Here is a 22,808-nt window from a genome sequence, read left to right on the forward strand (position 1 = left end):
TCTCTACACTCTAAAAAAACATAGTTAAGGGCTTCTTTGATACAAAGACTTAATTGTTAGTCAGCAAAAAAGTTAACCCAAATTATTCCTAGTTTACCCACTCAAAACGATGGGCTCACATGTGAGCTAATTTGTTAGCTAAGCCCGCAACTAGTTGTTAGCTAAGCGGCTAGCTAACTCTAATATTTAGCCCCAACTACTAAGACCCTGTTTGGATTAACAATTACTCCCTCCATCCCAAATTATAAGTCATTCCAAGAATCTCGAGAGTCAAAGCATCTCAAGTTTGACCAAATTTATATGATAAGATAATAATATTTATGATACCAACTAAGTGCCATTAGGTTATTCATTAATTATATTTTCATAGTATATCTAGTTGATTTCATAAATCTTTATAATTCTTTCTATAATTTTGGTCAAACTTGAGATGTTTTGACTCTCTAATATTCTTATAGTGACTTATAATTTGGAATGGAGGGAGTCGTTGTCAGTGACTAACAATTAGTTGAGGATCCAAATAAGACTGGCCTAAATTTTAGCTAGCTAATTACTAGTCCTAGCTAATCGTTAGTTCCAGTCCATAAAAAAGGGCTAACTACCTGATAGAAAGAACCGGTCCTGGTTCTTGTGTGAAGATATTCGAACAGAGCTAATTTAGGGTAATTTTATTTTATCATCCGGCCATTCTAAGACCTTTCCAAATTGGCATGCCACCTAGCTGTTGAGCTGTAGTACCAGTACCGCCTGATGTTCGTTGTTGGGGAGCGGAGAATTTCAAACGGGAAAGCAAGGAGAGCATGCGAAGCACGCAAGGACTGCCCATCTGCGATCTGTGGAACGGATAGCCGCTCTTCGGCTGCGCGTGCAACACAACTGCCTGCCTGTTCCTTCGCCTCCTCTCCGCCTCCCATCGGCGCATCAGATATCCGCACAAACCAAGCCATCAGCGCCATGGCGATCTCCACCTGGAGCGCGCGCCTTCTCCTCACCCCTGCTTCCTCCCGCGCCACCCTATGTCCCCCTCGCCCTCCTGCCGCAAACCCCCTCTCGTCGTCCTTCCCTCGCAACCGTCTCCACCTCGCGCGGCCGCGCGCCTACATCTCCGCGCCGGCGCCGGGCCCCGAGGCCGCCTACGCGCCGCCCTCCCTCGACGCCGCGGCGGCGGCAGCCGATGTCGCCGCCGCGATCTCATCCTCCGACGCCGTCACCTGGGCCGGCGTCTGGGCGCTGCTCTCGCGCCACAGGGCCCGCATCGCGGTCTGCCTCGCCGCGCTCGTCGCCTGCACCGCCTGCACCCTCTCCATGCCGCTCTTCTCAGGTGAGGTACTGGGGGGGCGTTGGTTGCGGCCTCTCTCGGGTGCGCCGCTGATGCTGCTTGTTTGGTTGTCTGAAATGTGCTGGCCGCGCCTTGTGTTTGTGTTGCACAGGGAGGTTCTTCGAGACCCTGATTGGGAGGGGGAATGAGCCACTGTGGAGGCTCTTGTCCAAGATCGCGGTGCTGTACACGCTGGAGCCCATCTTCACCATCATATTCGTGATCAATATGACCATCATCTGGGAGCAGGTTATGGCAAGGCTGCGGAGCCAGATATTTCGAAGGATTCTGATCCAAAAGGTACTTTCAGCCGACATCTCCTGTTTTACAAATGGAATTTTTTTGATAATTCTGCATTCTGACAACATTGGATGTGCTTGTATGAATGATGAAATGACATTTGCTGATTACTTGCATGGCTTTGTTGCCTTGACCGCAGAGCTGTTTTAGATTCTCCAACAATTCTGCCAAGTGTAGCTCAAACAAAGTTATCATCAATTAACTTTTTAATACACCTTCAGAGATTGAATTAGTCTTCGCGCCATGATGAAATGATTCACTTGTTTTGCCTCCTAGGTTGCAGAAGCACTTAATACAGTTCTACTAGGTAAATATACTAAGTACCTGGATGATACTAGAAGCAAGTTATGTAAATATTCATGTAGTATCAACACTCCAGTGCAGCAGGCATTGTATGCATCGGTGATGAAATCTTTAAAACAGGTTGTGCTTTAACGTTGCCTGTTTATGCACTAGTAATCCTTTAATGCATAGCCTATTAAAGCTCAATGTACTATGGGTCTATGGCTATTGCTTTCACAGTCATAGCGCATACGTTTCTTTATCTATAGAATATATTAGAGGCTGCATTTTCTCATTACATTTTCAATTTGGCACTCAGCAAAAGAGTGCATTTACTTCTTGTTAATAGCTCCTTGCTTGGAACTCCCTCTAAACTTTCTTATTTTTGCCTTTTGCAGATGTTATTTTTCGATCGTCACAAGGTAATATATTTTCTAGCAATTACAGCACCATCTTCATACTTAATCATGATAGTTACCAAGAAGGAAGAAAACCTCATTCACAAAATACACATCCCCACTTGTGACTTAAAATGTATGTACTTTTTGAAATATCATCAATAGTACTGTAGATTGGAAATAAAGTATATGGTTCTTGTTTCCATTGTTACTGGTAACATGTGATACGTCTTCCATAATGGCATACATACCATTAACATTGGTCTGATCTGTATGATTATGAAGAATTTTACATGATTTATTCAAGATTAGATGAAAAACCAGCTTTCAGTAAAACAAAATGGTAGATGGTTTTAATCATCGTTGCAGTTTATGAAATTGTCATGTTTCCTTGTATTGACCAGTTCTAGTACAGTATCTATTTAGCTTACTTTGTCTACAATGCAATGAATAAGATGCATTTTATTATAAAAAACATGTTTTTTAAAAAATAATTTGTAAATACAAAATTTGTTGATTAGAGCCTGATTGGTTGGCTTCCAAAATTTGCCAAATCAAAGATTTGGCAAGCCATGATTTTGGCTATTATTTGGTTGCCTATTAAAACTTACCAACCTCTCATATTTGGCTTACCAAATCCATGGCAATTTTTTTTTACCTAGCTTTTGCTTGCCAAATCTTTGGCATAGCAAATTTTGGTCACAAACCAATTAGACCCTTAGTATGCCAAAATTCCATGTGTTCTAACAAAGTAGTATATGGCAATAGGCTATTTCAATTTGTGTGAAGTTATTACGACAAGAACAAAGCCATTTGGTTGCAAACAAGTTGGGCTAGGCTAGAGTTGCCCCAACATGGGCTACCAACAAAAAAGGAAAAGAAAGAGAAAAATAAAATAAATATATCTAAGGCATCCATAATAGTGATATTATTAGGGGATCTAAAGCCTGCTGATAGTTTGGGCACGTGAATAGCTGCTTTCTATGCACTCCTATCCAAGGGCAATTCTCTAAGTATGATTTTGTTTTTGTCTATGTCTGTCTCAAGTATGAATTCTTAGCTGTATGTTTCATCCATGAAAACATATGAAAATGGTGCCCTCTAGACTCGATAAATTGGGAAGAAATTGTCTCTCCATATCTTGAGATAAATATCTTACTGTTTGATGGCAGGTTGGTGAGTTGACTGGTTTGTTGACGTCTGATTTGGGCTCCTTGAAGAGTATTGTAAGTGATAACATATCCAGAGATCGTGGACTGAGGGCACTCTCTGAGGCAAGAAACTTTACACTATGAGAATGTAAGGTTGATACTGCTAAATGCTAAGAGTTTGATTAGTACAATCACAACATTTCAGAGGTGTACTAGTATGATATTAAAATGTTAACTTCAACCATATTAGACCTTCTGTTCTCTTGATCATAATACTGAATTAGCTTAGTGGTTCATTTACTTACACCTTATTTCAGGTGAGGGTCTGCTAAAACATTTTTTCTCCTACTTTTACTTTTCAGATCATTGGTACACTTTGTATACTTTTCACACTATCAACTGAGCTAGCTCCAGTTCTTGGGCTCCTTATGGTCTCCGTCTCCGTGCTAGTTGGTAATCTTCTGAAAACTGGCTGCCATCAGCATGTCTCACTTACTGTTGGGACATAATGATATATGTGATGAATGTAAAATACGTAGCTATTTTAGGATATAATGATAGAATTAGATAGATAATGATGGAGTTAGATCAGATCCATCAAAGCCTATACTTCTGTAATTTCTTGTATATACTATGAACTTAAAATGCAATATTTTCTGTGCCGGATTTCTGATTTTGCTTGAGAATGTATTGGATATGTTGAGGAACACTAGTGGAAAAGCCCGAATTGAGATAATACAGACGTGCTGTTTGAGTTGTCAAAACACATCTCCACAAATCATGTTCATTTGTGAGTTTTAATTGTGTAAATGTTCATAATGCAATCACTCTGTATAAAAAGTAACCCCCTCTTTCTGCTGATGTTTTTTTTGGTTTTGTTTTAGGTTTTCAGTTTTTTTTGGGGTACAAATTGATCTACTTGCTTCTTGTCTCGTGCATGCCAAATTTACAAATATTTAATACCATTTCTAGGATAGCATAGGATTTATTTTTCATATTTAGCAATGTTATATCATTTGTAGGATAGAATAGGACTTATTCTGAAGTTTCCCTGTCCAACCCACCCGAATATACCTTTTAAGTTATTATGTATTTCATGAATGATTTTCTTACATTTTGGTGACTGAGATTACTACATTCTTCTAAAGAAATATTTTGCTGAAGTACTATTGATAGTTTTAGTTGCATATCCTTTAACATGCTAGTTTTTGTTTTTTTAATCAGCTATTTTCAAGAGGTCAACTGTTCCCACTTTTAAATCTTATGGAATCTTGCAAGCACACATATCAGATTGTGCATCAGAGACATTTTCAACTATCCGTACTGTGAGTGCCATTGTTTCGTCTGAAACATGCACATTTAAACATTAATTCAATTTCAAGGTTCATTCTTTTGTGTTACTGATGAAATGGTTTATCAGTGTTAACTCCTGTGGTTTATGTTATCCTTGATTCAAAAATTCATTTGCAGGTTCGGTCGTTTGGTGGTGAAAAACGACAAATTTCTTTGTTTGACAATTTGGTAAGGCATGAGATGCTTATTATTATTTTCTTATATTTGGCATTCATTGTGGTTTTAAGAAAATTCTTGTGACTAAGGACGATGCAGGTTGAAACAGAGTTGGGCTTAGGTACTTAGCCAATGAGCAAGTTAAAACAGGCCCAATTCCCTTGTGATTTCAATATTTTACATTTTCTGAAGTGTGCTTCCATGGGCTTTTTGATGGATAAGTCTAGCTGCTGTGGTCTTTGTGGGGCTGTTGTGGTCTTTGTGTTTTTAGGATAGCATAGGACAGCACTTAGACTAGAGGACAACATCTAGGACAGCATCTTAGACTATCATCTAGAGGACAACATCTTAGCATATAGGACAACATCTTAGACTAGCATCTTGGCATATGCTTGGCTGGCTAGCAGCCTATAAATATGTATCCCCACCCCTTGGGTTGGCATGGTATTGAGAAATAAACCAGAAAATTATTCCAGCTCCTAGTGTCATCCTCTCTCGATGAGAGTAAGAATTCTGCTACTTCCAAGAGTGAGAATTCAGCGACTAATAACTAGTATCAGAGCCGTACTATCCTGTAGCCTGAGCATCTCTTGCTCATCTTCTTTTCAAGCCTCGCAACAGCCCCAGCTACGAGCAGCAGTAGCTCTGGCCGCACCTGCTCACTCCTCTCCCTCTGCGCAGATGAGCAGCAGCTCGTCTGAAGTAGCCCTCTCCCCACGCAGCAGCCCCCCGGTAGCGCGTTATGTCCGCAGGGCAGTCTCAGCGCTCGGTCGCCTCGAGCACGTGGCGTCGGCAGGAGGCCGAACTTGCCGCGGTAGAGGAACGTGAGCGAGCAGCGGCAGAGACCGCTGCAGCGGCGGCAGAGACCGCTGCGGTGGCGGCAAGGGCGTCGAGGCTGGCAGCGGCGGAGCTGGCAGCAGCTAGAGCGGAGGCGGAAGCAGCGGCGGTGGCGAATGCAGCGCGTGCGGCGGCAGAGGTGGTCGAGGCTCTGCGCGGCAGCATCGGCAGCTCCATTTTCGCTGATGACACCACCGACGCGGACCTCGAGCTGCTAGAGAGGGAGGCAGCGCGAGCGCGGGTGGCGCAGTGGGCAGCCGTGCACGCCCACGAGCGTGGCGGCAGCCTAGACAGGCACAGACGCGCTGGCGGCGCTCCTGGAGGAGGCGCGCACGGCGGTGGCACTCCTGGGGCAGCCGCGCACGCCCACGAGCGCGGCGGCAGCCCAGACAGGCGCGGACGCGCCGGCGGCGCTCCTGAAGGAGGCGCGCACGGCAACGGTGGCGGACGAGTCGATGGAGAGCGCGGCCTTCACAGGCAGTGTGACTCTCTCGCCAGATCGGTACTGTGGTTACCACGGGCTCCAGGCTGTCGTCAGGGACGTCGGTCCCGGCGGTGGGTGGTCTACCCTCACCAAGACCAACTACGACGAGTGGGCTGCGGTGATGAGGGTAAAGCTCCAGGTGCGGCCCATGTGGGAGGCAGTCCGATATGGCGACGTCGACTACGACCTAGATCAACGGGCGCTGGATGCCCTTATCGCTGCAGTCCCGCCTGAGATGCAGTTCTCGCTTACCAACAAGGGGACTGCCAAGGAGGCTTGGGACGCCATCGCTGCGGCACGCATCGGCAGCGACCGCGCCCGCAAGTCCACACTGCAGGCACTTCGCAAGGAGTGGGAGAACCTAACCTTCAAGCCAGGTGAGGACGTTGATGACTTTGCTCTCCGTCTCAACACTCTGTTGTAGAAGATGGTGCACTTCGGCGATGACACCTACGGCGAGGAGAGAGCTGTCGAAAAGCTCTTTCGCTGCGTCCCCGAGAAGTACAAGCAGATGGCTCGCTCGATTGAGTCCCTGCTGGATCTCTCCACGATGTCGATCGAGGAGGCGATAGGTCGCCTCAAGGTCGTCGACAGCGATGAGCCACAGTCTCTCTCGGGGCCCATCACCACTGGAGGGAAGCTCCTTCTCACTCGGGAGCAGTGGCTTGCTAGCCAAGGTGATCAGAAGAAGGGGGAGCCTTCTTCCGCGACAGGCGGTCGCAAGCGTGGCAAGCCACGCAAGGCGCGCAGAGACGCCTAGGCCGGGGCGCGAGGATGTGCCGAGGGCGATGCCCGCGGAGGCACCTAGGGCGGCGCCGCCGGCAGGCACAAGCCGGCATGAGACGACGCCTGCCGCAACTGCGGCCAGCTCGGCCATTGGGCCAAGTACTGCCGACAGCCACGACGCGGCCAGGCCCACGTCGCACAGGTGGAGGAGGAGCCGGCTCTGTTCATGGCACATGCAAGCATTGAGCTACCTCCAGCGGCACCGGCCGCAGCGGCTCTCCTCCACATCGACGAGCCAAAAGCACACGCCCTCCTCGGCGACAGCTCCGGCAACAACAAGACTGACGGGTGGTGCCTCGACACCGGCGCCACCCATCACATGACCGGTCGATGGGAGTTCTTCACCGAGCTTGACTCTAGCGTCCGAGGCTCCGTCAAGTTTGGGGATGCCTCTGGCGTGGAGATCAAGGGCGTCGGCTCCGTCATCTTCACCACCGTGTCTGGTGAGCATAGGCTGCTCACCGGAGTCTACTACATCCCCGCGTTGAGGAACTCCATCATCAGCTTGGGACAGCTGGATGAGAACGGTTCGCGCGTGGTGCTTGAGGACGGAGTCATGAGGATTTGGGATCGTCGTCGTTGCCTTCTTGCCAAGGTATCCAGAAGCGCAAATCGACTCTACGTCCTTAACGTGCAGGTGGCACAACCCCTCTGTCTCGCTGCTTGTCGGGACGACGAGGCGTGGCAGTGGCACGAGCGTTTCGGGCACCTTCACTTTGAGGCCCTGAAGCGGCTCAATGCCACGGAGATGGTGCGAGGCCTGCCGTGCCTCGACCATGTGGAGCAGCTCTGCGACGTCTGCGTGTTGACGAAGCAGAGGCGACTCCCCTTTCCACAGCGGGCTAGCTTTCGAGCCAAGGAGAGGCTCGAGCTTGTGCACGGGGACTTGTGTGGCCCAGTGACACCGGCCACATCGGGAGGACAACGCTACTTCCTGCTGCTCGTCGACGACCTCTCCCGCTACATGTGGGTGATGGTCCTCGGCAGCAAGGGAGAGGCTGCGGACGCCATCAGGCGCGCACAGGCTGCTGCGGAGGCGGAGTGCGGCCGCAAGCTGCGCGTGCTGCGCACCGACAACGGCGACGAATTCACGGTGGCTGAATTTGCGTCGTACTGCGCTGACGAAGGCATTCAGCGCCACTACTCCGCGCCATACAGCCCGCAGCAGAACGGCGTCATCGAGCGGCGCAACCAGACGGTTGTGGGGATGGCTCGGGCCCTCCTCAAGCAGAGGGGGATGCCGACTGTCTTCTGGGGAGAGGCGGTGGTGACGGCCGTCTACATCCTCAATTGCTCGCCTACCAAGGCGCTCGACGGCAGGACGTCGTACGAGGCTTGGCATGGGCGCAAGCCAGCGGTCTCCCACTTGCGGGTCTTCGGCTGCCTCGTGTTCGCCAAAGAGCTTGGCCACATCAGCAAGCTCGACGACAGGAGCACTCCGGGAGTGTTCATCGGCTACGCGGAGGGCTCGAAGGCCTACCGCATCCTCGACCCGAAGACACAACGTGTGCGCACGACGCGCGACGTTGTGTTCGTTGAAGGGCGAGGATGGGCGTGGGACAAGGCGGTGGACGATGGCTCGGCTCCGACGTACGACGACTTCACTGTCGAGTACGTCCACTTCGAGGGAGCTGGGGGAGTAGGTGGCTCTTCTTCGGCAAGCGCGTCTACCCCTGTCCCCGAGCCTCCACCGACCCCGGCGCCTGCTACTCCGACAACACCACGCTCTCCAGCCAGGACCTCGGCTGCGATGAGTGCTTCGCCGGCTCCACCACAGCCGGCAACGCCACGCACTCCAGCACCGACAGGCACCACTCCGGGCACGCCTACTCCACCAGCTCGTGTCGAGCACGGCCCGGTTGAGCTCGCTACTCCGCTCTCTCACGACGAGGAGCGCGTCGACGCGTACCACGACAGCGAGCCGTTGCGGTACCGTACGATGGAGAATCTTCTCGGCGACCAGCCGGTGCCAGGACCGGTGCCTCATGACCTGGAGGCGCAGTTGCACCTTGCGTGTGACGACGGCGAGCCTCGGTCGTTTGCAGAGGCCGAGAGAAACGCGGCATGGCACGCCGCGATGCAGTTGGAGATGGATGCGGTTGAGAAGAACCGCACCTGGGAGCTTGCTGACCGTCCTCGTGGTCACCGCGCGATCACCCTTAAGTGGGTGTACAAGCTGAAGAGGGATGAAGCCGGTGCCATCGTCAAGCACAAGGCTCGCTTGGTGGCATGAGGTTTCGTGCAGCAGGAGGGGGTCGACTTCGACGACGCCTTTGCTCCCGTGGCACGGATGGAGTTCGTGCGACTCCTCCTTGCGCTAGCTGCCCAGGAGGGCTGGCGTGTTCATCACATGGACGTCAAGTCGGCGTTCTTTAACGGCGACTTGAAGGAGGAGGTTTACGTGCACCAGCCGCCGGGATTTGTGATCCCCGGCAAGGAGGGCAAGGTGCTCCGCCTGCGCAAGGCCCTCTATGGCTTGCGGCAGGCACCGAGGGCGTGGAATGCCAAGTTGGATTCCACGCTAAAGGGGATGGGCTTCGAGCAAAGCCCGCACGAGGCGGCCATCTACCGACGGGGCAGTGGAGGTAATGCTCTGCTGGTGGGTGTCTACGTCGACGACTTGGTGATCACTGGCACCAAGGATGCGGAGGTGGCGGCATTCAAGGAAGAGATGAAGGCCACATTCCAGATGAGTGACCTGGGGCCTCTCTCCTACCTGGGAATCGAGGTGCACCAGGATGACTCCGGGATCACGCTTCGACAGACTGCCTATGCCAAACACGTTGTTGAGCTAGCTGGGCTCACCGACTGCAACCCAGCTCTCACTCCGATGGAGGAGAGGCTGAAGCTGAGCCGCGACAGCACGACGGAGGAGGTGGATGCTACGCGGTACCGGCATCTTGTGGGGAGCCTTTGCTACCTCGCCCACACACGGCCGGACCTGGCATTCTCCGTCGGCTACGTTAGTCGGTTCATGCAGTGACCGACAACGGAGCACCAGCAGGCTGTGAAGAGGATCATCTGCTACGTTGCGGGGACTCTTGACCACGGCCTCTACTACCCTAGGTGCCCTGGGGCGGCACACTTCGTCGGGTACAGCAACAGCGACCACGCCGGCGACATCAATACCAGCAAGAGCACAAGCGGGATCCTCTTCTTCCTCGGCAAGTGCCTCGTTAGCTGGCAGTCGGTCAAGCAGCAGGTGGTTGCCCTGTCCAGCTGTGAGGCCGAGTACATAGCGGCCTCCACCGCTTCGACTCAGGTGCTCTGGCTCGCTCGACTGCTTGGTGATCTCCTCGGTAGAGACATTGGAGCGGTAGAGCTCAGGGTGGACACCAAGTCCGCTCTGGCCCTGGCAAAGAACCCCGTCTTCCATGAACGCAGCAAGCACATCCGGATGAGGTACCACTTCATCCAAGGCTGTCTTGAGGAAGGGAGCATCAAGGCGAGCTACATCAACACCAAGGACTAGCTTGCGGACCTGCTCACCAAGCCCCTTGGGAGGATCAAGTTCCTTGAGCTCTGCTCCAGGACCGGGATGGTTTAACTTTCCCACAAGACGACGCACAAGACTTAGTGGGAGAATGATGGATAAGTCTAGCTGCTGTGGTCTTTGTGGGGCTGTTGTGGTCTTTGTGTTTTTAGGACAGCATAGGACAGCATCTTAGACTAGAGGATAGTATCTATGACAACATCTTAGACTAGCATCTAGAGGACAGTATCTTAGCATCTAGGACAGCATCTTAGACTAGCATCTTAGCATATGCTTGACTGGCTAGCAGCCTATAAATATGTATCCGCACCCACTCGGGTTGGCATGGCATTGAGAAATAAACCAGAAAATTATCCCAACTCCTAGTGTCATTCTCTCTCAATGAAAGTAAGAATTCTGCTACTTCTAAGAATGAGAATTCAGCGACTAACACTTTTGGGCCTAGAAGGCTGGAGCACAGTAGCCCATGCCCTCTCTCCCACACACATATTAAAGTAGCGCAGCAGCCCATGTCCCTGTCTCCCCCAGACACATATTAAAGTACATACTGTCTATCTTTGTTCACAATAGAAACCCGAAACTTGAAGATTTTGCTTCTAAACTTTCACGAAATTCCACATTCCTGTACCATAGTTTCAGGTCATCTACCATTATACTTAAAGTACCAGTAATCTCTAATTATTTCAGAAGAGGTTTCCCTACGTGAAGTCGTAGAGTCAAGTACCAGACTGATCAGAGTTGTCTTATCTCCCAAACATTTCAGAGTCTCCATGCATAACTTAGCATGTTTGGCCATGTGGCACCTCTGTAAAGATGAAATCTTGACCATGCCATGCATGCCTTTGGGACTATCCCTAGGCAATTAAGTGCTCTAGTACATGAAGTTCATGACAGATAAGCTTAGTGCTCGACAGCACTTGTATCTTACTTTTCTGTATTTTATTTTTCATGGCTTCCAAGCCTTTGTAATAGGAATATGTTCAGCATCCAGTTTAGTAGTTAGGAAATATGCTAGAGCAGGTAGAAAGTAGATGCTGCCCTCTGCCCATTAAAGCAGGGGCACACCCTTGTATCAGGACAAGCCATTCCATTTCCTTTCAATCCAAGCAGCCAAGGGCCAAGCTGTCCTCTGGTAGTTCCCAAATCTGAATCTGAGATCTATTTTGGGCCAACAACTGGTATCGGAACCTTAGGTTCTCGAGCGAGTAGAGAGCCATGTCCACCGCCAGCCAGATCGCCAGAGCCCGCGCTGCTGCCGGCACCAGGGCCGGAGCAGGAGCCGACGACTGCGCGACCCGCCTTGCTGCCGCAGAGGCAGCGGCTGTGGTGGCGGCCGAGACGGCCAGGCAGGCAACGACTGTGGCCTAGGCCGCGGTGGCTACAGCCGTAGTGCTGCGTTCTGAGATGGAGTCGGAGCCAGCGGGAGGAGGGTCGCGTAGCCCGGACGGGCGCCGCCGCTAGTCGCCATCACCAGAGCGGCGTCGTGGTCGCCGCGGGCGCTCCCCGGTGCTGCAGACGGTCCACCGCGACTCCGAAGTGGGAATGTCATGGCCGATGCTCACCAAGTCGAACTACCACGAGTGGAGCCTACTGATGAAGGTCAAGCTGCAGGCCCGACGGCTGTGGGAGGCGATACATGTCGGCGGCGTCAGCTACGACGGTGATCGTCGGGCGCTGGAGGCCCTGTGCACCACTGTCCCCACCGAGCTCAGCACCTCCCTCGCCAACAATGCCACGGTGAAGCTGGCATGGGAATCGATCGCCGCGGCGCGCGTCGGCGGAGATCGTGTGCGCCGGTCGACGTTGCAGCGCCTCTGAGGGGAGTGGGAAGGCCTCATCTTTCAGCCAGGTGAGCAAGTCGAGGACTTTGCCCCTCGCCTGACCAACCTGATGGAGCAGATGGCGCGCAACGGCCACACCGACCTCACGGAGGAGCGCGCGGTGGAGAAATTCCTCCGCGGCATACCGAAGAAGTACGCGCAGATCGTCATGTCGATCGAGACGCTCCTCGACTTCGAGCAGCTCACCGTCGAGGACGTGACCGGGAGGCTCAAGGCGGTGCAGGACCGCGAAGAGGGGCCTCACGCCGAGCCGGGCGCCATTGGAGGCAAGCTGTTGTACACGATGGAGCAGTGGCACGCCTTCGAAAAGAAAAAGAAGGGGGAAGGATCCGGACCATCCGGTTCCTCCAAGGAGCGTCGTCGGCGACCATGCGGCGGCAAGACGAAGGAGCAGGTCGGGCCTCGGGGCCAGGCAGGCGCTGATGGCGGCGCCGCCGGTGAGCGCAAGGCGACCCGGGATGACACCTGCAACAACTGTGGCTGGTTGGGTCACTGGGCCAAGGACTGCCGCCTTCCTCCACGCCGCAGTGGGCAGTCTCACGTCGCGTAAGCAGGGGAGGAGGATGCTGCTCTGTTCCTGGTGCACTTGTGCGTCGAGCCGCAGCAAGAAGCAGGGGAGGAGGTGAAAGGTCCAAGATTTCCCCTTTCCGCGTCGGTCGGCTCCGCACATCTCCACCTTGACGAACCGCGCGCCCACGCCTTCCTCAGCAAATGCGCCGACGATGACAAGATCGACGGCTGGTACCTCGACACCGGTGCCACGCACCACATGACTGGTCGGCGCGAGTTCTTCTCCGACCTGGACTCCGGCGTGAAGGGCTCCGTCAAGTTCGGTGATGCCTCCGCCGTCGAGATCAAGGGAGTCGGCTCGATCGTCTTCAAGGCCAAGACAGGGGAGCACCGCCTCCTCACCGGCTGTACTCCATCCCGACCTTGAGGAACTCCATCATCAGCGTCGGGCAGCTGGATGAGAACGGTTCGCGGGTGGTGATTGAGGACGGCGTGCTGCGCATCTAGGATAGAAGCCGCCACCTTCTCGCCAAGGTGAACGGGGGAAGCAACCGCCTTTACGTGCTTCATGTGCAGGTGGCGCACCCCCTTTGCCTTGCGGCGCGGCGGGACGATGAGACGTGGCGCTAGCACGAGCGTTTCGGGCATCTTCATTTCGAGGCCCTGAAACTGCTCGGCAAGGAGAAGATGGTCCACGGCATGCCCTGCATCGACCACGTCAAGCAGCTCTGCGACACCTGTGTGGTGACCAAGCTGAAGTGCCGGCCCTTCCCGCGTCAAGCCTCCTACCGCGCCACCGAGCAGCTCGAGTTGGTGCACGGCGACCTCTGCGGTCCAATGTCACCGGCCAATCCTGGAGGTCGGCGATACTTCCTACTGCTCGTTGACGACACCACCCGCTACATGTGGGCCATGCTGCTCGATTCCAAGGCGGCAGCTGCAGACGCCATCAAGTGCCATCAGGCAGCCGTGGAGGAGTGCGGCCACAATCTCCGGGTGCTCCGCATGGACAACGGCGACGAGCTCACGGCGACCGAGTTCGCGGCGTACTGCGTCGACAAGGAGGATTCAACGCCACTACGCGTCCTACTCACCACAGCAGAACGGCGTGGTCGAACACCGCAATCAGACAGTGGTGGCAGCGGCACGTGCCCTCCTCAAGCAGCGCAGTATGCCGGCGGTCTACTGTGGGGAGGCCGTGATGACCGCCGTACACCTGCTCAACCGCTCGCCAACCAGTGCTCTCGACGGCAAGATGCCGTATGAGGCCTGGCACGGGCGCAAGCCAGCGGTTAGCTACCTGCGCGTCTTCGGCTGCCTCGTCTTCGTCAAGGAGCGGAACCACATAGGCAAGCTCGACGATCGCTGCTCGCCAGGGGTCTTCATTGGCTACGTAGAGGGGGCTAAGGCCTATCGCGTGCTTGACCCGGTGACACGGCGCGTGCGCGTGGCGCGGGACGTCGTGTTCGATGAAGGACGCGACTGGGCATGGGACAAGGCGGTGGACGACGGGTCGGCGGCCGTGCTCCTCGACTTCACCGTCGAGTATGCATGGGTGGGCGGTGCTGAGGGAGCACAAGGTGCATCCTCATCGACGTCTGGGTCTTCATCACCAGCGCCGACCACTTCATCAGCTCCACCGCGCTCGCCATCACCACATCCGGGGGAGCTCGGCAACCCATCAGCGGTGGTCGGCAACCCATCAGCGGTGGTCGGCAGCCCATCGGCGGCGGTCGGGAGCTCATCGGCAGCAGCGCCGACCTTTCCAGCACCGCAGCCGACCTCTTCGGCGCGCCAGACGACCACTCCGGTATCTTCTACTTCGCCCGCTGCGACACCAGCGCACGCAGGGCAGCTGGGGGTCGAGTACGCGACGCCACTGGAGGATGGTGAAGATCGCCTGGACGCCTACTACGACAATAAGCCCCTCCGGTACCGCATGGTGGCAAACATCCTCGGAGAGCAGTCTCCACCAGACCAGCCCGAGAGGCTCTTCGCTCAGCTACATTTGACGCACGTCGGTGAGCCGACCACTTATGCTGAGGCGCAGGGTAATCCAGCGTGGCGGGCGGCGATGGAGCAGGAGCTCAAGTCCGTCGAGTAAAACCGCACCTGGGAGTTGGTGCCACTGCCGGACAGCCACCGCCCCATCACCCTGAAGTGGGTGTTCAAGCTCAAGAAGGACGAGCTGGGCGTGGTGATCAAGCACAAGGCGCATCTGGTAGCACGTAGCTTCGTCCAGTAGGAGGGGATCGACTACGATGACGCCTTCGCCCCCGTGGCGCTCATGGAATCAGTCTGTGTCCTCATGCTGGCGGCTCAAGAGGGGTGGCAAGTCCACCACATGGACGTGAAGTCTGCCTTCCTCAACGGCGACCTCAAGGAGGAGGTCTATGTGCGCCAGCCACCTGGCTATGCCATCGCCGGAAAAGAGGGGAAGGTGTACCGCCTGTGCAAGGCACTCTATGGCCTGCGCCAAGCACCGCACGCCTGGAATGCGAAGCTTGACGCCACACTCATGAAGATGGGCTTCAAGCAGAGCGCGCATGAGGCGGCGGCGTACCAGCGGGGTAGCAGACGCAATGTTCTACTGGTCGGCGTCTACGTCGACGACATCATCATCACCGGCGCTGAAGAGCAGAAGGTGGTGTTCAAGGTGCAGATGAAGAAGGCGTTCGACATGAGCGACCTCGGCCTCCTCTGCTTCTACCTCGGCGTCGAAGTGCGCTAGGACGCCAGCGGGATCGTCCTCCGCCAAACCCACTACGCCAAGCTCATCCTCGAGCTCGGCGGCATGACCGGCTGCAATCCGCCCACACCCCGATGGAGGAGAAGCTTAAGCTGAGTCGGGAGAGCACGGCGGAGGAGGTCGATCCAACCCATTAACGGCGGCTAATCAGGAGCTTGCGCTACCTAGTCCATACCCAACCGGACATTGCATTCGCCGTCGGGTACATGAGCCGGTTCATGGAGTGGCCGATGATGGAGCATCTGTAGGCCGTCAAGCGAATCCTGCGCTACGTAGCGGGCACCCTCGACTACACGACAGCGACCTCGCCAGCGATGTGGATACCAGCAAGAGCACAACCGGGACGATGTTCTTCCTCGGCGATTGCTTGTTCAGCTGGCAGTCCCTCAAGCAGAAGGTGGTGGCCCTCTCAAGCTGTGAAGCGAAGTACATCGTCACCACCACTGCAGCAACTCAGGCACTATGGCTATCAAGGATGCTGGCAGAGCTCCTTGGCAGGAAGGTGGATGTGGTTGAGCTGAAGGTGGACAACAAGTCTGCTCTAGCTCTGGCCAAGAACCCTGTCTTGCGTGAGAAAAGCAAGCACATCCGCATCAAATACCACTTCATCAGAGATTGCTTGGCGGACGGGAGCATCAAGGCCAGCCACATTTCCATTACTGATCAACTGACTGATATTCTCACCAAGTCGCTGGGGAAGTCTAAGTTTCAAGAGATGAGGGAGAGGATTGGGCTACAACAGATCGCTTCCAGTGCTCGGCACAAGGCTTAGGGGGAGAATGACAGATAAGCCTAGTGCTCGGCAGCACTTGTATCTTACTTTTCTACATTTTACTTTCTTTAGCTTCCAAGCTTTTGTAATAGGAATATGCTCAGCATCCACTTTAGTGGTTAGGAAATATGCTGGAGTAAGTAGAAAGTAGATGCTGCCCTCTGCCCATAAAAGCAGGGACACACCCTTGTATCAGGACAGGCCATTGCATTTCCTTTCAATCCAAGCGGCCAAGGGACAAGCTGTCCTCTGCTAGTTCCCAAATCTGAATCTGAGATCTATTTTAGGCCAACAGTTTAGGGAATTAGGTGGACCTTTTTTGAAAGCAGAGTCAAATGTACTTATTCCCTTAGAAACAGTATGTAGGTTTGAGCATTTTTTTAATAAATTAGTTAAGAAAAGGAGCCAAATGTTATCCCATATATTTGATGCACCCATTTGGTTTGTAAGAGGCAGTACACTGGTACTACAGTCATACTTCATCTACTCACCAGTTCATTTTTTGGTTTTACAGGCACGTGCTTACCAAATTAGTGGCACAAAACTTGGAGTGCTGAAATCTGCTAATGAATCATTAACTCGAGTAGTCGTCTATGTATCCCTAATGGCGCTTTACATTCTTGGTGGCAGAAAAGTCAATGCGGTAAGCCACAGAATCGCTTGCATATATGTATTACTCTTTTTTTTACATTAATTTCTCTTTGGTAAAAGCGGTGCACTTGTTGCCTCTGTTAGCATATAAGCTGGTGGTGCAAAACGTTAAAACAAGTTGACAAGCACAGAAACCCTTCAGAAAGAGGTTCAACTCCTTGGTCATTCTAGTTGCCTGGGAAATTTGGAAAAACCTGCAACAATTGTCTTCAATGGAGCCAACTCAAATGTGGCTTCAGTGGTGAGAGCAGTGTCAGTTCAAGGCTCTTTCTGCTGTGCTGCTCCAAAATGGAGCTCAGCTGTTTGGATGTTTGTGCTATGTGTCTAGTGAATTCCTAGTGTTTTAGATAACAACTGGCATATATGGTAATAAACATATTATCTTGCTAGACTTTGAAAATGCTTGAATCTTTGTTATAGATTACCATTAGTTTATATCTTTGTTTTCTGTGAGAACATCAATTTGCAACAATTGCATCATCAAAATGCTGATCTACTGTAGCAAATTCATTCGCTTGAGCGTGCTTGCAGCTTGTAGTGGAATGTACCTCTAGAAACAAAAAAAAACTAATGTTTAAAGTGATTTGTTTGTCTTTTTTTATGGAGCACAATTTGTACCTATGTTAGGACTGTATGCATGGAGAAACTTTGTTGTAATAGTTATATAGTCATTTAGTACTCTATTTGTGTTTTGAAATTTCATTTGATTCTGTCAAGCTTGGATTGACTGGTCATGGAATAAAAAAGAATATGATGATTCACCATTTCAGGGCAAATTATCTGTTGGGACCATGGTGTCTTTTATTGGTTACACCTTCACATTAACCTTTGCTGTAAGTAGCAATTTTCAAGAACCTTTTGTAGTTTCATGTTATTTTATTGCATATTTAATTATGCTGATCATACATTTTAGGTTCAAGGAGCTGTTAATACCCTTAGTGATCTGCGTTCCACATTGGCTTCCGTAGAGAGAATAAATTCTGTTCTTTCAGTGAAGGACATTGATGATTCACTTGCGTATGGTTTAGCCAAAGAAATTGATGGCAAAGAGCTTGATGATTCCAATGGAATGTATGAAAATGGCTCTGTTAACAAACATTTCATGTCAGAGCTGAAATCATCCAGTAGCTGTAGTAATCTAGCCTGGTCTGGTGACATTCATCTGAAAGGTCTGTTTGTATTTATATCTAGGGCGCCCTTATATCTAAGCTTATACTATATTTCACCTTTCGTCTCCCTTATATGTTATTATTATTATTATTATTATTATTATTATTATTATTATTATTATTATATAGCATATTGTTCCTTAGCTTATGTGTCATGATTGAATATCCTCGTAACTTAAAACTGTATCATTAGCTCATCTTTTTTTTTTAATTTGTTTTCACCTTTATTTTGTCTAAAAAAACATACTTAAGATGAAATATGTTAACAGATCAAATTTGTGAATAGTCAGGGTAACTTAAAATTGTGAATAGTCGGGGTAACTTAAATTTGTGAATAGTCCTGGTAACTTAACATTGTGTCATTAGCTCATCTTTATTAAATTTGATGAGAGCGATTCAATTTATTATTTTTTATGATTGTTTCTTTAATGTCAGTAGTACGTGCAGCATGCAACCTCTAATGCAACATAACATTCTTGGATGACTTCAGTTCTACTCGCTCATGTAGTCATGTGTTTCTAGCAGAAGTCCATTTCTCTTATCCACTGAGATCGGATGTGGAGATTTTAAATGGCCTTGACCTTACAATTGAGTGTGGAAAAGTCACAGCACTTGTCGGGCCTAGTGGTGCTGGGAAAAGCACAGTGGTGCAACTTCTAGCACGGTATTATGAGGTACTGTATCCTATATATAGTCATACTAATATTTTTTTCATTGTAGCAACATTTTGAGTGTTCTCCATTTTTGCAGCCAACTCAAGGTTCCATCACTGTCGCAGGAGAAGACATCCGTGTATTTGACAAAAGAGAATGGTCTCGAGTAGTATCTCTAGTGAATCAGGTATATCATTGCAATTTCCACACCATGTATTTTGCTGCTGTAACTATACATATTTCGAGGATATAAACTTCTTTGTCACTTGCTGTTATAAGATCGGCATAGGGTTGAACATGTTAGCCCATATCCATATGTAAAAGAATCTGAGTAACTAAAGCATCAGACATTCAGCAGATTGACATAGGGCCTTCGAAGGTAGTTGCCACTCAAACTGGGTTGATTATGGCCTGATGGGCCCTTTTTTAGCTGACCTGATTGCCGCACATATATACAAGGCATTACGGCCCCCTCCCCCCCTGGGTCCTAGAGCCCCTGTGAGTTGCATTTTCTGTACACATTGCCACTGGCTTTTAGGTGGTTTCTGGGAAACAGATAGGTTCAGCTGCTCTTTGTTCAGTTTGAAGTTTCATAGAGTGAAGAGTCCCAATACTTCAACTGCAGTTCAGTCATGCTTGCGTTTAGGTTATTTCCAGAAAATTTTGCCAATAGAAGCCACTTTTTATTTTGTTCAAGGAGATTCTGGCATGGAACATCCCACACCAGACAAAGGGGCCAGTTTCTTTTGTCCTGTTGATCCACTAGGTTTGGCTTTGGCTACTATGATTGGAGCAATTGTTTTTTGTCTGCAAGGATTCAAATATTGAGAATGAGAGCACAGAAAAAGTTTCAATGTACCATCAGTGTATGCAAAGGATCGTTTGGAGTAGCTTATCAATGTTTTTTTACTAATGATATGTGCAAATATATCCTGATTGACTGTGAAACTGTTATGAGTTTGGGGTCAGTTCTTGAAATTTCATGTCAATCTGGAACTGTGTGGACAGGAGGGAACTCAAGACAACATAATAAAATAACTGCAGTTGGGATTTAACTTTCTTTTGCTAGCTACACTGTGGCTCCATGTGGTTAATTGTTCATATCCACCCTGACCCTACTGTTTTAGTGAGGACCCACCATAACAAAAAATAAAACCAATTGGTTTGTTATGAACTGCGCTCTCGTTGTATCATATTTTCACTATTTCAACCTACATCTATCATAGAAATTAGTAGGCATAGTTGTGTCTCATTGGCCATGCCATGTTTGAAACATGTTTTAATATGTAGAAGTAGCTATTTATTTTAAGTAGCTAGTGTTATGAGAAATTTATATTTTTCTTTCATGAAGGATCCGGTCCTATTCTCCGGGTCTGTTGGAGAAAATATTGCTTATGGTCTCCCAGATGATGTTGTCTCTAAGGATGAGATAATAAAAGCTGCTAAAGCTGCCAATGCTCATGAATTCATCATCTCTCTTCCACAGGTATGGAAATCTTTATCATTGGCTTTAGCCCAGCATTGATTGGCACTAGTTATCTTCAAGTCATATGCTAATATCATTGTTTGGTATTTTAGGGGTATGACACTCTTGTTGGAGAGCGAGGTAGTCTCCTAAGTGGGGGACAAAGGCAGGTAATCTGCTACAGTCACGTTTAAAGGAAGTTCATAATTATTCTGTAGCAAGGTTCATAATTCTGTTGTGAATGTACACTCTTATTTGTTGCTTTGCAGAGGATTGCAATTGCACGAGCCCTCTTGAAAAATGCTCCTATTCTAATACTTGATGAGGTATGCCATTCTTACATTTCAACTAGCTTTGTTATTCTTTATATTTTCCAAATATTGTATTAAGGATGCGAACTTAATTTTTTGTGGAGAAAAAAAAAGTAAACTTAGGAAGGGAATTACGTGTGATTATGCACTTCTGTATTGTTCAGTTCATAAAATCGATCCATTGATGTGGCATAGGAGATAATAAAGATAAATTATAATTATGATCTGCCATTACCCATGCTTGGGTGGAATGTAGTCATTCAATGGGTAGAGCTTTAACAAACTGATCTTGAGGGAGATCAGTGTCGAAGGTCAGTAGTGGTGGAGCTTCAGCACAAATAACATAAATAAAGGAGGGGGCAGTAATGTGTAATCACTAGAATTAATGGTAGAAATGTATAATTAGCGACCAATAATTACTGTAACTCAGGGAATCTGCAAATGGAGGGATTAATGGTAGAAATGTATAATTAGCTACCAATAATTACTGCACAAGCTAGATGGTTTGAGCTGACTGTATCGAATCATTGTTAAGTAAGTTGGGTCAAACATGTCTGCTGCAGTGGGTTTATTGTGCAAATAGAGGAGAAAAGGTAAGTAAATATGTCAAGAATGTTAAAGTGTCGGCACATGGATTCAGGTAACTCAAAACTATGAATACATTGATCCAGGGCAAAAAAGGACAAAAACTTGAGTACATACTCAAAGTTTTGCAGGTCAAGGTCGCTGGTTATCAAGTGTCAACTTGAGAGTTTCTTTGGATGCTAAAACCAAGTTATCAAAGTGTCGCGTTTTTAACCTTTTGCAGTACTATAGATGGATGTCTGCCAATACTCTATGCTAATTACATGATAGATAAGCTTTCAATAGACAAATGTGGTGTAGATCAGCCTTAATCTTTTAAAAAGTTTGAAAATAATGAATCTTTAATAAAATGGCACATATTGGTGGTAGTTCATGATTCTCCATTCCAAAATCTAAAACCTAGTTTTATCCTAAGCCAAACTTTTCAAACTTAAACCAGTAAATTTGTAGGAAAAATATTTGACAGTGGAGTAAATGCACTCTCAGGACATTTCATAGTGAATTTAATGAAACTGATGTGTAATATATGTTAGTATGGCCCCATTTGGCTTTCCCCATATTCGGCTTGTTCGGCTTGTTTTTTCAGTCGGAACAGCATTTTCCTCTCAACAATTCAGCCAGAACAGTATTTTTCAGCCAGTTTCAGTCAAGATTCAGCAAGCCAATATTTTTTTATAAACCATTTTATAAACTTGGTTAAAGTTAGAAAACTTTAGCTTGTAACAAAACTAAAACGACATATATTTCAGAATGTGCTATTTCTCCTTCACGGCGAATACACCGAGCCTACCTATGAACTTATGTTATTCGCAGGCTACTAGTGCACTGGACGCGACAAGTGAGCGGCTTGTACAGGAAGCTCTCAATCACTTGATGAAGGGAAGGACTTCTCTGGTCATTGCTCACAGGCTGAGTACCGTACAGAATGCACATCGAATTGCTGTTTGCTCGGAGGGCAGGATAACTGAGCTGGGGACGCACGGAGAACTGGTTGCTAAGGGAGGCAGTTACGCATCACTTGTCGGGACACAGAGACTTGCTTTCGAGTAATGACACGTCAACCACCGAGGCACGGTTCGACTGCACTGTAGGGGATTCTATATCCTTTGGAGCATAGGAATTCTCATGGAAATCATAATGCATTTCACATGAATCAATTCATTTTCATAGGTAAAATGGAGAAAATAGAAAAATCCACATTCTGAATGTGGCCTTTGTTATAGTTGTATCTATAAAAAAATGGGGTTATAGTTTGTTTTTTATCCACAGAAACAATACGGGCCTGTTTGCTTTCCTGCGTTAGTTGAAGTCTGGCGTCTGGTTAGACTAAACCTGTACCCAGCAAACTAACATGGGTTTGTTTGGTTGGACTGCTATCTCTAACCTGGTTTCCATAAGAGTTTGTTTGTTTGCTTGCTTCGTCTTGGAATCACTAGGTCTTGTGCCTGGTAAGGTTATCCATTGAAGCATTCTATCGAACAGTTGGTAATCTCCGTCACGGTGACAAGAAGCAGCAGCAGGAAGATGAGGTGCCTTGCATCAGG

At 49.3% G+C, this 22,808-nt stretch overlaps 1 protein-coding gene across 1 annotated transcript; it reads left to right on the forward strand.

Annotated features, from left to right (window-relative positions):
- Window positions 1-786: 786 nt before the first annotated feature.
- LOC136549660 (ABC transporter B family member 28-like) lies at window positions 787-22,683 on the forward strand. Its single transcript, XM_066541041.1, has 16 exons — window positions 787-1,321; window positions 1,431-1,618; window positions 2,299-2,322; window positions 3,471-3,572; window positions 3,812-3,902; window positions 4,674-4,774; window positions 4,920-4,970; window positions 16,945-17,073; window positions 17,852-17,914; window positions 17,995-18,250; window positions 18,776-18,924; window positions 19,001-19,090; window positions 20,255-20,389; window positions 20,482-20,538; window positions 20,638-20,694; window positions 22,078-22,683. The coding sequence occupies exons 1-16, from the start codon at window positions 955-957 to the stop codon at window positions 22,312-22,314; spliced, it is 2,097 nt and encodes a 698-aa protein (XP_066397138.1). The 5' UTR covers window positions 787-954; the 3' UTR covers window positions 22,315-22,683.
- Window positions 22,684-22,808: the final 125 nt, after the last annotated feature.

Source organism: Miscanthus floridulus, chromosome 4 (genome assembly GCF_019320115.1).
Source record: "Miscanthus floridulus cultivar M001 chromosome 4, ASM1932011v1, whole genome shotgun sequence".
Lineage (NCBI taxonomy): Eukaryota > Viridiplantae > Streptophyta > Magnoliopsida > Poales > Poaceae > Miscanthus > Miscanthus floridulus.

Coding starts and splice junctions, on each gene's coding strand:
- LOC136549660 (XM_066541041.1), top strand. CDS start 955: ATGGCGATCTCCACCTGGAGCGCGCGCCTTCTCCTCACCCCTGCTTCC. Junction 2,323..3,470: donor TATTTTTCGATCGTCACAAG/GTAATATATTTT, acceptor GTTTGATGGCAG/GTTGGTGAGTTGACTGGTTT. Junction 20,695..22,077: donor CTATTCTAATACTTGATGAG/GTATGCCATTCT, acceptor TGTTATTCGCAG/GCTACTAGTGCACTGGACGC.